Source organism: Scyliorhinus canicula, chromosome 26 (assembly GCF_902713615.1).
Source record: "Scyliorhinus canicula chromosome 26, sScyCan1.1, whole genome shotgun sequence".
NCBI lineage: Eukaryota > Metazoa > Chordata > Chondrichthyes > Carcharhiniformes > Scyliorhinidae > Scyliorhinus > Scyliorhinus canicula.
The window spans coordinates 3,167,481-3,183,039 of NC_052171.1; the positions used below are offsets into that span (position 1 = coordinate 3,167,481).

A 15,559-nucleotide genomic window follows, 5' to 3' on the forward strand; every position below is an offset into this window, starting at 1 on the left:
CCCTGCAAGAGGCAGGCAATGTTTAAACTGCAGAAGCCTGGACACTCTGCAGCCTTGTGCAGGTCTGCACCACCAGTCAGGGGCCAGTGCGCCCAATTCTGACGACGGTGCGTTCAGAGTGTGCAACAACGATTACAGGATTCTGATCCTGGCAGCACAACGGATCCAGAGGAAGACTGCCTGGACTCCGCCTACTGTGTGGCCATCATTACCAAAAGTGAATATGCCACATCCAATTCATCACAAATTCAATCCATCCTCGCTGTGGATTCTGCGGACGAATGGTGTACGATGATGCAGGTCAACCACTGCTCCATCCAGTTTAAGCTGGACACAGGTGCTTCTGCGAACCTCCTCTCACAAGCAGATTTAAAACGCATCAAGAAGCCCCCCCAAAGTCCTTCCAGCAGTCTTTAGTCTCCTGTACTACAATGGAAATGCCATCACATCACTGGGCTCCTGCCATCTACTTGTCTCCAACCGAAGTACCCATGCACGGTTACGTTTTGAAATTGTCAAGCCAGACACGGCATCTCTACTTGCCGTGCATGCCTGCAAGCAGCTGAACCTCATGCAGAAGGTTTACACCACAACATCCTCCAATGTGGATCTTCAGGCCGGCATTGACGACATCTTCGTTCCGTATCCGGATGTGTTCAACGGGATGGGCACGCTGCCACATCGATACAAGATTCTGCTACGACCTGACGCCAAGCCAGTGGTCCACACACCACGCCGGGTCCCGCCTCTGCTGAGGGAGCGCCTGAAGGCACTGCTCAAGGATCTTCAGCAACAGGACATCATTTCCAAGGTAACCGAACCGACTAACTGGGTCAGCTCGATGGTACGTATTAGAAAGCCTTCGGGGGACCTACGCATCTGCATTGATCCCAAGGATCTCAATAAGAATATAATGCATGAACACTACCCCATCCCGAAGCGGGAGGAACTCACCAGTGAGATGGCACACGCACGTTTTTTCACCAAGTTAGATGCGTCACATGGATTTTGGCAAATCTAGCTGGATGAGTTCAGCAGAAGGCTCTGCACCTTTAACACACCATTTGGCAGATAATGCTATAATCGCACGCCGTTTGGCATTGTCTCTGCATCAAAGATCTTCCATCTCATAATGGAGCAGATGACGGAGGGCATTGAAGGGGTTTGTGTGTACATGGACATCATCATATGGTCCAGGGCCCTGAAGAGTATGTTTTCCATCTCCAGCAGGTATTCTGTCGTGTCCATGCCAATGGCCTGAAGCTGAACAGGTCCAAATGTTGCTTTGGCATATCGACACTCATGTTCCTAGGTGACCAGATCTCTCAGCAGGGCATGTGACCGGACACAAACAAGGTCAAGGCCATCAAAGCCATGAAGGTCCCTGAAGAAAAGGCGGTGTTGCGCTTCCTGGGCATGGTCAGTTTTCTGGGCAAGTTTATCCCAAACATGGCCTCACACACCACGGCCCTATGAAACCTGGTGAAAAAGCCTTTGAGTGGAAGGCAGCACATCAGGCAGAGTGGTTGGAGCTGAAAGCTAAGCTCACCACTGCACCAGTCTTGGCATTTTTCGACCCAGACAGAGAGAGACAAAGATCTCAACAGATGCGAGCCAGGATGGCATCGGTGAGGTGCTGCTTCAGCGCGATGACACTTCATCCTGGGCACCAGTAGCCTATGTATCAAGGGCCATGACACCCACCAAAACAAGGTATGTGCAAATAGAGAAGGAATGCCTGGGTCTTCTCACTGGCATTCTCTAGTTTCAGGGCGATGTCTACGGCCTGCCGACATTCACTGTCGAGACGGATCATAGGCTTCTGATCCACATTATCTAGAAGGACCTGAACGACATGACGCCTTGGTTGCAGTGCATCCTCCTCAAACCCAGAAGGTACACCTTTGACTTGGTATACTCGCCTGGCAAGAAGCTCATCATCGCTGATGCATTTCCCGCTCCATGACATTGCCCAGTAAACCACTGGAAATCATCCGGCAGATTGAATCACAGGTGCAGCTGTGTGCTAGCACCCTCCGGGTGTCTGATGAGAAGGTGGTTCGTAGCCGCGAGGAGAGAGCCAAAGAACCCCTCTTGCAGCGTGTCGTGCACCAACTCGCCAATGGCTGGCAGAAAGGGAAGCGCCCTCAATTTTACAATGTAAAGGACGCCCTGACGGTGATTGATGGTATCCTCCTCTAGCTGGACCGGATTGTCATTCCACTCAAGTCTCCAGAGCTTGGTGATCTGAGTGCTCGTGGTGCTCGCGAAGCTCTCACACCTCACATCTCGGACCGTCATCAAGGCCTGGCAGGAGACGTTCTCCAGGCATGCTATCCCACTCACTGTCATGACAATGGCCCATGTTTCGGCAGCCACGAGTGGTCTATGTTTGCCGAGTCATACCATTTCAAACATGTCACTTCCACACTATCCGCAGTCCAATGGGAAAAATTGTGAAACAGCTCATCTGCAAGGCCGTGGATTCTGCTTCTGACATCTACCTCGTGCTGCTTGCGTACAGGGCGACCCCACTGTCCACTGGCATGTCGCCGGCTCAACTACTGATGAACAGGGACCTGTGGACGACACTTCCAGCCATAGACTTGCCCAACCTGGATCACCTCTCGGTGCTGCAGAAGACTCCGAAACCAGCAAAAGCAGGGCTATGATGCTCATGCCACTGATTTCTCCGTGTCATCCTCGGCAGACAATGTCAGGATCAAGATACCGGATGGTGGCTGGTTTGCTCCAGCCGTCGTTGTTCGACAGGCTGCGTCCCATTCGTACGTTGTGCGTATGGCTGATGGTTCTGTTGTGCGACGGTACAGACGGGCACTGCGCAAAGTTGCCTGCCCACAACCTCTTCTCCGTTTCCGTCCGTTGTTTTACGACCTCCTGATACCTCGAACTACGAGGCCACCAGTCAGCCTTCCATCCCGCCTGTCAAGGCACTGTCGTCCCCACCACCACCTCTCCGGCGGTCGATAAGGATCAGGCGCAAGCCCCAGAGACTGGACTTATGAGCATTTGTTTTTGCTATGTTCTGTTTTCTCACATTAGACAGCTGGCTTCACATGTAAATACGTTCACATATGCCACCTCTTGTAAATATGTTAATATATGCCACCACATGTTAACACGTTCCCATGTGCCAACAAAACAAAATAAAAAAGGGGAGATGTCATGATATGCAGATAATGATATACAGACAGGCAGCTAATGAACACAGAGAACAGGACATGACCAATGAGCAGGCAGGACGCTCAGGGGTAGTATCTCACTATAAAAGGCACGCGGCACTCACATTCCACCTCTTTCCACTGATTAACATCTACAGAGTGAGTCAGGGTGTATTTACAGTATCACATCTCCAGCACGTTGCTAAGAGCTAGTCTGGTTCAGTCAGATAGAGTAACCACACTTGGGTTAGCACAGAGTCCGAGAACTGTGCTCCTGGTTCAATAAATCAGATTGAACTAACTTCAAGGTCTGGGGTATCTTTTGGTGAAAGCTGCATCCAGTTGCAGCCCGTGATATCCCAGAGTACATAACACAACAGTGGGTAGATTGAGTTACGATATAGAACAGTCATGATTAAGGAATGGTAGAAGAGGGGAGTGAATGGCTGCATCGTGTACCATGTGGATTTTCTATGACCCTTTCCCCCATCGTCTGTTGTTGGTGAACAGATTTTGCAGGTCCTGCAGCACACCAATTTGTTCCAGGCATATAGCACTGCAATAGTTACAATAGTCTGCGAGATAATTGGAAATAAGCAGAATTAGCCAATCCTATTAGTTTGTCCAGGAAGATCAGAATATTTTGAATTGAAACAGTGATTTGTGATGATCAGCAATTAGGAGATGTACTTTAGAAGGCATTCGTTGAAATTCAAAGGTCCTTTTTATGGAAAGCTCACTGGTCTTCTGCAGTACTAGTCTGCACAATCAGCCTCCAAGTTGCACTGTAATAATCAGGTTCGCTCCTTTCCCCCTTCCCGTAGTAATCTAGCTTTTGCTCACTGTCTGTCACTGGTGTTGACTGAGAAAGGTTGACTAAACAAGGCAAACTATTCATATTGCATTTTTAAAATTGATCATCAAACAAAATTTGACAGGGTGGCGCAGTGGTTGGCACTGCAGCCCACGGCGCTGAGAAAATGAGTTCGTCCTGGCCCCAGGTCTGTGTTGAGTTTGCACTTTTTCCCGTGTCTGCATGGGTTTCACCTCCAGAACCAAAAGATGTGCAGGTTAGACGGATTGGCCACACTAAATTGCCCCTTAATTGGAAAAAAAATAATTAGGTGCTCTAAATGTATTTGAAAATCAAACAAAATTTTATGCTGAACCATTGAAAGAGATAACACGGCAAATGGCCAAACAATTGGTCAAAAATGAAGGCTTTAAGGAGTGCTTTGATAGAGGTGGGAGGGGAGGAAATTCCAATGCTAGGCCTAAATGGCTGAAGGCAAAGGAAACGGATAATATAAAAGAGGTAAGAGTTTAAGGACTACAGGGAGGGTTCGGGGGGCATTGTGGAGCCAAAGGAGGTTAGAGAGAGGGAAAGATGAAAGGACACAGGGTCAATGGAACTTGTTAAGATATTACAGTAAATGAGCAATGCTTCCTTTGCTCTGCATCAGCGCTGTGACAGCTGAAGGCCGAACCTTCTGATAAACTGGATATTAGAGGGTAGATAAAATGGCACTATTATTGTAGCTGTAGCAATCAAAATAGTTTTTGAAGCCAGCGCCACATTTTTTGTGAATTTGATTTGAAATTGTCGAATGATTCTAAATTTAATACTCTGTATTTATGAAAATATTTTGGAATGTCTGACGTTTTTTCCCCTTGAAATCGAAACCTGAAATCCCAGAGATACAACACAGATGAAGAGGACGGGTTCAAGTTGAACCCATGAAATATGAACCATCCTTCTTCCTTCACTTACCAAATGACCCAGCATCACTTTTCAGCATTTTAAATTCATTTTACCTGCAGAAAATAAAAAGCTTCTGGGGGGTAGACTCTCACACAACTGATGAATCAATACAGATTATGACTGTGTGTTTGTGTAACATTAGAAGATGAGCTGAAGCTTGTACTTTTAAGGCAGACAACTTTGTGGTAATTTTGTGGAGATAATTGCAAGTGTATTGTCAGGGAAATCTAGTTCATCATTCTGACACAAACTGGCTTTGTTCTGGGGGCCTCAACAAATAAATAGATTATCTTTGGTTGACGGCATTTAGGTTGTATAGACCTGTTTTTGAGACTCGTTTAGGTTGCAGTCATAAATTAATCTCTTTACAAAGATCCAAATAACATCCCAAAAGCTGAGACTGACCGGACTGGCCAGTTCAGATCTGGATTAAATTTGGAAATATCTGCATCCAACATACTGATGAACTGTTTTAAAAATCCCAATGTGCATTCCTGCTGTACCTGGTCTATGCCTAACTCAGTCTGATGTGCTATGGCAATGATGGGAGCGACAAAGAGGCCTGGAGGCTTGACTCTCGTGCAGCCACCTGAGTAATAATGGACCCGTCAGGCCCTGTAAATCAAGTAGTAAATCCTTTGTTTAGACAATATTCTACAAATTGATACAACTTCCACTTTTGACAGAAAAGATTACTGGTCTTTTCTAATGGATGTTTTAATACTGTAATATGAAGCCCAAAATAAATGACGAAGCCTCAGCCCAGCTCAAACAGCAGGAAGATCAACGGTCAGAATATTTCCACTTGAATCTGGGGGGAATTATTAATGCAGCTTTTTAACTACTTTGTCCTCAATCGGCTGTGTTAAAACTGAAGTCCTCTACCACGACCTCTGAAAGGGGTTTCCTTTTGACATTTTGGGAAAAACTGATCAATGCAGCAAGCTTTTTTTGAAAACTATTTGTTTAATTTATGATGGGTGACAACGGATTATCCCATTTCCTGGTTTTGATCCTGATGTTGCACATCAAGTTGTGAGATGTGCAAATGTAGAACTACTTCTGTGGGCATACAAACAGGAGAACATTCTGATCATCCATGTTACATCGTCAAATAGAATGCTCTGTGCGGCTTTGTCAAATCACCATTGCTTGTTTAGACTCAATCTGCAGGGTTTGACAATAGTGACTGGTCCAATTTGGTTACCAAGGGATTAAAAAACAATATTGGAAATGGTATTTCACTGACTTTGGTGTTTGTAATTCTTGCTTCTGCTTTTCCAGAGAAATTGAACTGTCTGCTGTGCTAATCGACCTCTGTGTAGTTTGCAGTGGAGAAACACAGCTCCTACAACGTAGAAAAAGTTCCAGAACAGCTGTAGGATAATTTCCACAGTCATAAAGACTTTGGTAAAACTGCACAAAGATAAAGTAACTTTAATCTGGCTGTTTAGGAGTATGCATTGACTTTTTAAAAGAGTCGTACAGCTTGTGATCAGAATTCTGTTCCCTGCTCTTTGAGGCTCACATTTAGGAGCCAGTTCACAAAGTAACAAAGTGAACCTAATCCAGTCAACTGGCGTGGGCAAGCCACTATTCACAGCTGGATCTGAATAGGCTCTGCATGTCAAGACAGTTCAATATCTGCCGGCTCAGCTTGATCTACTGTCCCAGGCGGGGCGAGGAGGTGAAAAGTGGACATGAAATAAACCTAAACCCTCTGTTGTTTTCTGCACAGCCTCAGACAAACAGCACCAAAAACAACGTAGTAACCAGTCCCAAAGGAAACATTCCCTGCCCTGCACTGGTATTGGCTCTTCTTCTTATACCATCTTCTTCCAGAGGCACTGGTGAAGCATGGCTAGATATTCAGTTAACTTTGTTTCGAGACCAAACTTGGAAATTGTTTGGGGCATTATGGCCTTAATAGAAGTTAATTCAAAGAGCTTTTCCTGTTGACTTGCCTTAAGATTTTTCAAACATAACCTATGCATTGCCAAAGGAAATCTTTCTCTAGTTTTGCAAAATAGAAGACTCCACAGCAGTTTCCATTTAAATAATAGCTTAGCTGACAGAAACTTGAACTGTTTGTGCAATGAGCTCCAAATAGATTTTGTGTTCTTTATTCCCTATTAAATAACTTAAACTGAGCATATCAGTAGTGAACACTTGAAGTGGCGCTCATTTAAATTGAGTTAGGTAATGAGTGTATATATGGATTCGGCACCTACATTACAGGGCCCCAAAGAAAGCCATGTTTCATTGGTACCTCCCGTGTTATTAGTTGGCTTGTCTTTATCTTGTGCTGGCTTTTCCTTTCGCTAATGACTGTGATGTGATGTGATTCAGCAGTATGTAACGGGAGTGTCAGTAGGAAAGGACGTTCAGTAAATTCCTGTCAAATGAATTTGCTTCCAAATTTAAAAAAAAATGCTTTGGTCACACCATCTAATTATTTTTTTGATGGGGAGAAAAGATAAATGAAACTCGAAGTGTTTTTTGTGAATGTTTTTACGGTTTGATGTAAGATGTGCTATCTTTGTACCTGGATGGAGGGAGGGGAGAGCAGAAAGAGCATTCTATTACTTGAGATGTTCAAAGCCTACTGACACCCCTGAATTTACATTGGCAGGGTTTTTACTTGGCTACTGTTTGGTGTATATTGATGCTTTGGTCCTTCAAAGGGATTTTTCCAGCGTTTGACACAGTGTCAAGTTTTAAACTGTGCACTCACTTTATTTGAAACCTATTATCAAGATTTAACCAAATGTTTAGAATCTCGGAGAGTTTTCTGAGCCATGTAGCAGCAGCAGGCTCCCTCATTAATCAGATATCTTGTTTTATCAATAAATATACTTGGGGTAATCAGCACTGCCCGGCTACATAAGATCCTCATCAGCTATATAGGTGGAGGATATATTGCTGGCCTAAAAATCTAAAAAATGGGAGCTCAAATTGCAGTTTGAGAATTTGAATTCCGTAAAAAGGCAATGCAGAAATAAGAAGCGACTGATGTTGTCAGATAGTTGTAAAAATGTAACTGGTTCCCTCATGTCTTTTAGAGCATTATGTGCTGTCCTTAACTGGTCTTTCCTATATGTGACTCCAGTCTCATATTGTGTTTGACTCTCAACTGCTCTTTCAAGTGGCCCAGTGTCTCACACCACTAGTCCTTGTGCTTGTATCTATAAACATGCCTGAGGCGCAAGCCACTTTATAATTTCAGAAAACCTGGGAGGCTCCCTTGACCCGTCAAATTCTGACAGGTTGCTTCAGGTCATGAAGTTATTGGAACTGGTGATCTCTCAAGAGTTCGGCGATACGCACTCAGTGCTCAATGGCTCAACCCTGTTATTAGAGAATTTACAGTGCAGGAGGCCATTTGGCCCATCGAGTCTGCATCAGCCCTTGGAAAGAGCACCCTACTTAAGCCCACACCTCGACCCTATCCCAGTAACCCCCCCACCCTTTTTTTGGACAAGAAGGGCAATTTAGCATGGCCAATCCACCTAACCTGCACACATTTGGACTGTGGGAGGAAACCGGAGCACCCGTAGGAAACCTATGCAGACACAGGGAGAACGTGCAGACTCAGCACAGATAGTGACCCAAAACGGGAATCGAACCTGGGACACTGGAGCTGTGAAGCAACAGTACTACCGTGCCTCCCACTTCCCATTTCCATCCTTTCACAACCCCGTAGAAAAGTACCTGGCCTTTCATAGTGCCTCTCCCCTGTCCCCAATCAGTGCTGAATGTGTCCATTCTTATCCCCATTTCTTGCCTTAACACCCCTGACCACCACGGTCCATGTGGCATTGAATATGAGGACAGTAATAGGTAATCCAAAGAGTATGTATTCACTGAGTTTTCACTGTCATTTGATGTTCATGGCAGAAATAGAGAATAGCCAGCTTTTTTTCCTTTTCATAAAATGTGAATTTAAATTCAAAATATTACATAACATAATATCTAAATACTCAGTTTGATCTGGTTCCCCACAGGCTTGAATGTATTAGTGCGAAATATGGACATATACATATTTCTATCTCCTCCAAACCCCATGCCCTCATCGAATTCCCATGATTGGGAGTCAGTGACATAATCTGTGCCATCATTGTTCCATCGTTTTGCTCGGGTGTGTTTCCATGTGATTATTCTCCTGTCCAACACTGCTTTGAAACACCCTTGATGGACTTGTTGTTGATGCAATGTAATCCAGTTTTCCCCACTTCAAATTGATGTGTACATCTTTCTGGAGTTCCTCACTTGCGTGGGATTCTTATATTGAGGCTTGTTATGTCCATTAATACTTGCCCCAGTTGATATATTTCCATCCCTCCCCCCACCCCCTCCCCTCTTATGTAATGCAAAGAGCAGAACGTTCCCAGCACAGTGATTGAGAAGCAATCTCCTGAGGAAGTCCACTGCAGGCCTGAGTCAACTTGCTGGAGGTTATGAGAGGGAGCAGCTGATCTCCGATCTGAAACCCGACACATCAACCTCTGGGCTGGAGAATCCCTCTTCCAGTCACTGAATTCCTCATGTCATGTCTGCTCTTGTATTGGCTTTTGGTTAAAGAAAGGATTAATCAGCTGTTTGAAACAATTGCTAATCTTTTTTTAAAATAAATTCAGACTACCCAATTAAGGGACAAATTTAGCAGAGCCAATCCACTTAGCATGCACATCTTTTTGGGTTGTGGCGTTGAGACCCACACAAACAAGGAGAGTGCTAATCTAATTTCGACATTAACATTTTGAGAGGTTTTCACAGATACAAGTCCAGCTTATTGAACATTAAGTGACAGGCTATTTTTTCTTTCACAAACGTTATTTGTGCAATTGAGTACCTGGTGGGGGCGGGGGGTGTTGTGCTGGGGAGAGTGTCATTGGTGGTGGTGTGTCAGTATCCACTGAATTAAACTGATGTTAGCCTTTACAATTCAGCAGTTAGCCAAAGTTATAAGAATGTCTAAATCAAGCTGCCATTTGGTCCCAGCTGTAGGAATGCTGAGTTTTCATTCTGCAATTTTATAAGAAGTCCAAAACAAAGTCACCCCATTCAAATCATGATATGCAAGCCTTTCATCTTTTATCCATTTCTAGCCACTCAAGTCTGTTTATTTTGGTAAAACCCTACAGGAGAAAAGTGTCAAGTTTTTTTTTCTCCTCTGCTTTATTCCTTCTTTTCCTTGATCGTTTCTGCCTCTCTGTTTTTAATTTGGTTTATAACCTCTTTTCTCCGCACTAAAATTTCCTTTTTCTATATCTGCTTTCATCTCTTTAGGAGCCACAAACTACTGTTATCCATAATCCTGTGGATGGGATAAAGGTACCATCTGTCTGTGCTGTAGTCTTTCCCACTTTTGAAATCTTCCTTTGTCACGTTCTGTCGTATCCCTGTTATTAAGTAAGAGTTACAAAGTTCTGATTTCTGTTTTTGAGCGACAAAGGATTGACGGCCGCCTACCTGGAATTGGGCAAATACTGTAAATAAGTGGTAGACTGGGGTTGAGCCCTTTCGTACACTTCAGGTTTGATTGATCAACAACGTTCAGAGAGGTTCCATTTTTTTGCCACCCTCAAAGGCAGTTGGCCAACAGATATTATAGCATATTCAGGTGGCATTCCCAGTCCAACCTGAGGCTGGAAGCACAACAGATAGTGAAGGCTTTGGTTTACAGCTAAATACATTATTATTTTAATTAAAAAACTGAAGGCCGTTTCATGATTAGATTGAAATGAAATGAAATTTTGAGATGCTCAGGTTCCTCCATTCTGTGTAATTGTAAATAAATAACAACTTTTTTTTCTTTTTGCATTTAAATTGTGGAATGAAGTTCCCCACACCCAACAGGGAACATATTTTTTCCATCCAGTCAGCAGACAACACTTTTTTGAAATCTCACTTGATTTCAGTTTGTCACATTTCCGTGTTATGAGCTGTAATTATAGACACAGTTAAATCCCATGAAGATACTCCAGAGGTTAGCTTTTTAAAGATTGGGTGTTGGACTGAAGACTGTGAGTACAAACCGTGAAATACAATATATGGGGCGGCAAGTTGGCGCACTGGTTAACACTGCTGCCTAACAGCACCAAGGACCTGGGTTTGATCCCGGCCCTGGGTCACTGTCTGTGTGGAGTTTGCACATTCACCCCCAACACCCAAAGATGTGCAGAGTAGGTGGATTGGCCACACTAAATTGCCCCTTAATTGGGAAAAAAAATGAATTGAGTAATTTTAATTTATATTTTTTTAAAATGTGGTGTGATGCTCGTGAGCTCTGCTTGACACTGATCTCATTGGATCCAAGTTGTGGCACACTAACTTCCCCCAATTGTGTAATGCAAGTATTTGAGATGATTTATGAAATGATATATTACCCATGACCCAATTCTTTATTCGATCAATTTGCTAAAACAAACAAACTGCAACTCCATCTTCTGGGATACACACTTGTTTTTCCAACAAACAGCAAAAACGCACTTTACATCATTAGGATCATATTGTCTGGCAGATCAATGGGAGTTTTTGCTGATTAAATGAGTCTTTGGAAATTATTGCACAAACATGATTATTAAAATCAGTTCATGTGTTCACCTTTATTCTACTCATGGAGTCTTTACGTCTGAAATAATTGTGTATACTGGGACTTAAGACACATAGTAGCTGAGTTGCTGGTACACAGAGTTAAAGCTATGGTAGATAGGAATGGTCACAACAAGCAGATATAGAATGGGAGAGTAATCCCTAATCAACCAAAGTTTAAATGGATCACTCAAATCAGGTAGCTTGTTAACATCAACATTTCAGCATCATCTCTTCTTGCATTCTTTCCTGCATTGAATATGCACTAAATTCTTCAGGCTGTAAAAGATACAATCCTCTTATCAGGAACTTAAAATGACTGGCCAGCATACATTGTGGCTCCCAGTTGCAAAAGCTTAGTGTTTTTAACAGTGCAGCCCTTTAATCATTCAAACAGTGGGACCTTAAGAGTGCGTAGGGATTGAACTTGTTTTTTAAAAATGACTGCTGGACACCAGGTAGCTGGCAATCTCAATATGCATTTGGATCCTGCTGTACTTCTTGTTCTCAAGTCAAATTCCTTTGAACAGCAAGCTACTGTTGAATCTGCTTCCACCAACCATCCAGGTAGTTAGTGACATGTTTGCAAGATTTAAATTCACTGATGATCTCATCTCGTTCTTTTTAAACCCCACCTAACTAAAATTATTTAACAATAAATAAGATGTGTTTTTTTTTAAAGTTGCATGGCTCAAATTATAAAAAGTAGTTCCTTTATTCTTCTCTGCTTCACTTTCATGCTTCTTCCTGCTCTGTTTCGCTCGAACATTCACATAATTGCTTCTCTTTTTCTGCCAGTTTCTGTGCTGTTATTTCAGAGTTCAGGTGGTGAATTCATGGAGTATTTGTAGTAAGATTTTTTCTATTTAATTTGCAGGAGTCTTCAGACAGCAGTAACACGACTATTGAAGACGAAGATGTTAAAGGTGAGCACTACATTGAGAGCAGCTTTTAAAAATTGCCATTGCAGGATTCAGAGTTATACTTGGGCGTGTGCTGCATTTATTCTTGTGGTTCTTAAATTGATGAAACAATGCATGACCATCAAAGGCTGAAATCGAAGTGACCTCATTCATGTTTGGTTTTCCATTTAACATGATCATGCCGCTGTGAAGGAATGGGAAACAAATCTTTCTCCTCTTGGCAGCTGCTGTCGCAGTTGGGCAGAGGTGTCATATTTTGAGTTCAGGGAATCATGTTCAAGGATGAACAAATAGAAAGAGATACTGTAGCTGTTAGAAATCTGAAATTCAACAGAAAATGCCGGAACGACTCAGCAAGTCGGGTAGCATTTTTGGTGAGAAAAGTACATTTCTGCTGTGGAAACTTCAACAGAAGTGGAAGATACGACAGATGAACAACATTTAAAATGGAATGAACAGAAAAGGGGTAAGAAAAACGAGGTACAAAAGAAAATAAATACTGATTGTAAAAGAGTTTGAATTAGCAACATAAGCTTTGATATTAATGTCGAGTAGCTCAGGGAACTTTTTTTAAATTTCCACGAGACGTAGGTGTCACCGGCAGTGCCAGCATTTGATGCCCATTCCTAATTGCTCTTTGAGGGCACTGGTTTTAATTCCAGATTTTTAAAAATTATCTCATTGAATTATAATTCCACCAGCTGCCCTGGTGGGATTTGAACCACTGTCCCCAGGCGAGCTTCCTGGGGCTTTGGAATACTAATCATGACATTAGCACTATGCTCATTAATGACCTACTCCTGCTACTTTTTCTTATGTCGTCAGGAGACCAGCAAAACGATAACTTGACATTCCAATAAGACAGTAGCGAACAGAAAAATAGGTGAGAGGGCAATCTAGAAAGTGTATGAAGAATGGCAAAACTGAGCAGGTTACATCAATCATGGTGCCTGACCTGTGGTCACCACGTTGCAGATCTTGCCAGTGCATTGATTGAGTGATGAGAGAGGCAGCAGTTGCCTGCACCCCCCCCCCCCCCCCCCCCCCCAATTGATGCTGAAAAGTACAAGCATGTCTACTTTATTTACTATGTCATAGGATTGGGCATCACTTGCTAGGCCAGCATATATCTAGCCCTCATTGCACGAGAGATAGTGGTAGTGAGGTGCCTTCTTGAACCACAGCAGTTCACCACAGTGCTGTTAGAGTTCTCACATTGCAGCTTCCTGCGAAAGAAAATGGGAGCCACAAGTAAGGTGTGTCATTATTAAGGACAATAAATGGGGTTAGAGGGCTATAAGGATACTGTGTTCTTCCATGGACTTGCATTGATTTTTTTCTGAAACAGTGTCGGAAGCCAAAGGCTGAGCTTTGAAAGGGGTTTGAACAGTCAAGGTAGTCAGCAGAAGAGAGAGTTCAGGGCAGGATCACGTTTGAAGACAGAATAGAGGTGTTCAGCATACCTACATTGGTATTGTGATGCAGAGAAGTGTGCATCAAGAGCAGCAGTTATTGTGCTAAATTATTTTCTGACTATGAAGTAGTGTTTGGAACCCGAAAAAGTAATATGAGAGGAAGTGACCGGGCATCTGACTCTGCACTGTAAGGTGCGAGGGACAGTATAACAGGTGGTACAGGTGATAGAAGCATGGATTTGTCAGGGATGGGGTCCTTTGGAAAGCAGAGGGTGGAGGGGAGATATGTCTTTGGATAGTGGTCATGGATATAGCAGTAGATGACCTGTCAAACGAGGAAGGTGAAGGTAAGGAGATCCTTATTGCAGTTTTGGGGGTGGGGGGAGGATTAGCTAAGTTTTGGAAAAATGCTGGTTGAAAAAAGTACATTCTGGGAGCTCTAGTTTGGTAAATGACATCATCAGAACAATTGCAGTTGGAAGCAAGAACTGGAGGAATAGAATTAAGTCCTTGGAAGAAGCAGGATTAGTAGTCGGTGAGGGTGTAAAGGGATAAATGGAGTTGAAGTTCTAGAATAAGAGCAACTTGCAACACAGGAGGTCATTCAATCTGTTGTGCCTGTATTGGCTCTTTGAATGGGCAGTTGTGCTTCACCCTACATCCCAGTTTGTTACCCATGAGGTGAAAATCCATGATATACTAAAATGCTATGAAAGGCTCAATGACCGATTCCTGTTCTCCTTTGTAGCCAACTTGTACATGCTTCTGTACCATGATTTCACTGTTGTAACTCATCCCATTGATGTGCCTTACTGGAATGAGTGGGTATGAATTGTTTTCTCAAGCTGAGCTGAAGTTTTTAAAGTTTTTGTGACGTATGGATTTGGGGCGGGAGTAGACCATTCAGACCATTTAACCAGTTCTGCGATTCAATAAGATCATGACTGATCTCTTATTGTGGCCTCAACTTTGCGCCCTTGATTGTATCCAAAGACTTTGTAGTTTGTTAAAGGTTAGAAATCATTTTGATTGAAAAATGAATGAGTGTGCAAGCATAATCCATTATCGAAGTTGGGGAATTCAGTTAATGTCCAAAACCACCAGAGAAAAGATCTAATGCATTGTAGTTACCACCAGAACGCAGAATACCATCATATTCATTGTTTCATATCAACCCACTTAAAAGCAATCTTTAGAATTTTTATCTTTAGGTGACTATCCTGATAAAGCTGTCCACGCTTTATTTAATTTGTGCCTGATAACATTTGCATCACAAATGTCAAGGTAAACGGTCAAGTTAGACTTTAGCTTGCTTTCACTCTGCTCCCATATTTCTTAGTGCATTCTCATGACTCTGTGCCTGCATCACTGACTGGTTTGCAGGTTGAACTGCTAGCTATTTAAAAGTCAAGCTGATGTGGGTCAGTTGAGCATTTGACCTCATAAATCTCTGCTTTTGAGGGAGAGGCAATTTTAGTTGTGAGTGCAGAGTCAAACTGGTTTGGGAAGCAACCAAGTCTGACTCGTGAGCTGATTTGAACTGAAACAAACTCATCAATCTTAGAAGTTTCGCTTCAGCAGCACCAACATTAACTAAAGTCCCAGATGGAAATGGTTAAAACAAGTAATTCCTGTTCCTATTAATTTTAGGTGTTGATGGTAAGTTGTGACACCAGACAGAAA

The 15,559-nt window shown here is 43.0% G+C and overlaps 1 protein-coding gene across 50 annotated transcripts in view; it reads left to right on the forward strand.

Annotated features, from left to right (window-relative positions):
* LOC119957389 (calcium/calmodulin-dependent protein kinase type II subunit beta) overlaps positions 1-15,559 on the forward strand; it is a 313,459-nt gene that overhangs the window by 261,941 nt on the left and 35,959 nt on the right. For 17 of the 50 annotated variants that reach the window (XM_038785348.1, XM_038785350.1, XM_038785349.1 and 14 more), the window contains 3 exons: positions 6,683-6,751; positions 10,234-10,278; positions 12,416-12,464. In XM_038785348.1, coding sequence (XP_038641276.1) covers positions 6,683-6,751; positions 10,234-10,278; positions 12,416-12,464 — 163 coding nt within the window. The remainder of the gene's footprint in view (positions 1-6,682; positions 6,752-10,233; positions 10,279-12,415; positions 12,465-15,559) is intronic. The other 33 variants (XM_038785360.1, XM_038785364.1, XM_038785372.1 and 30 more) reach the window with 3 other exon arrangements.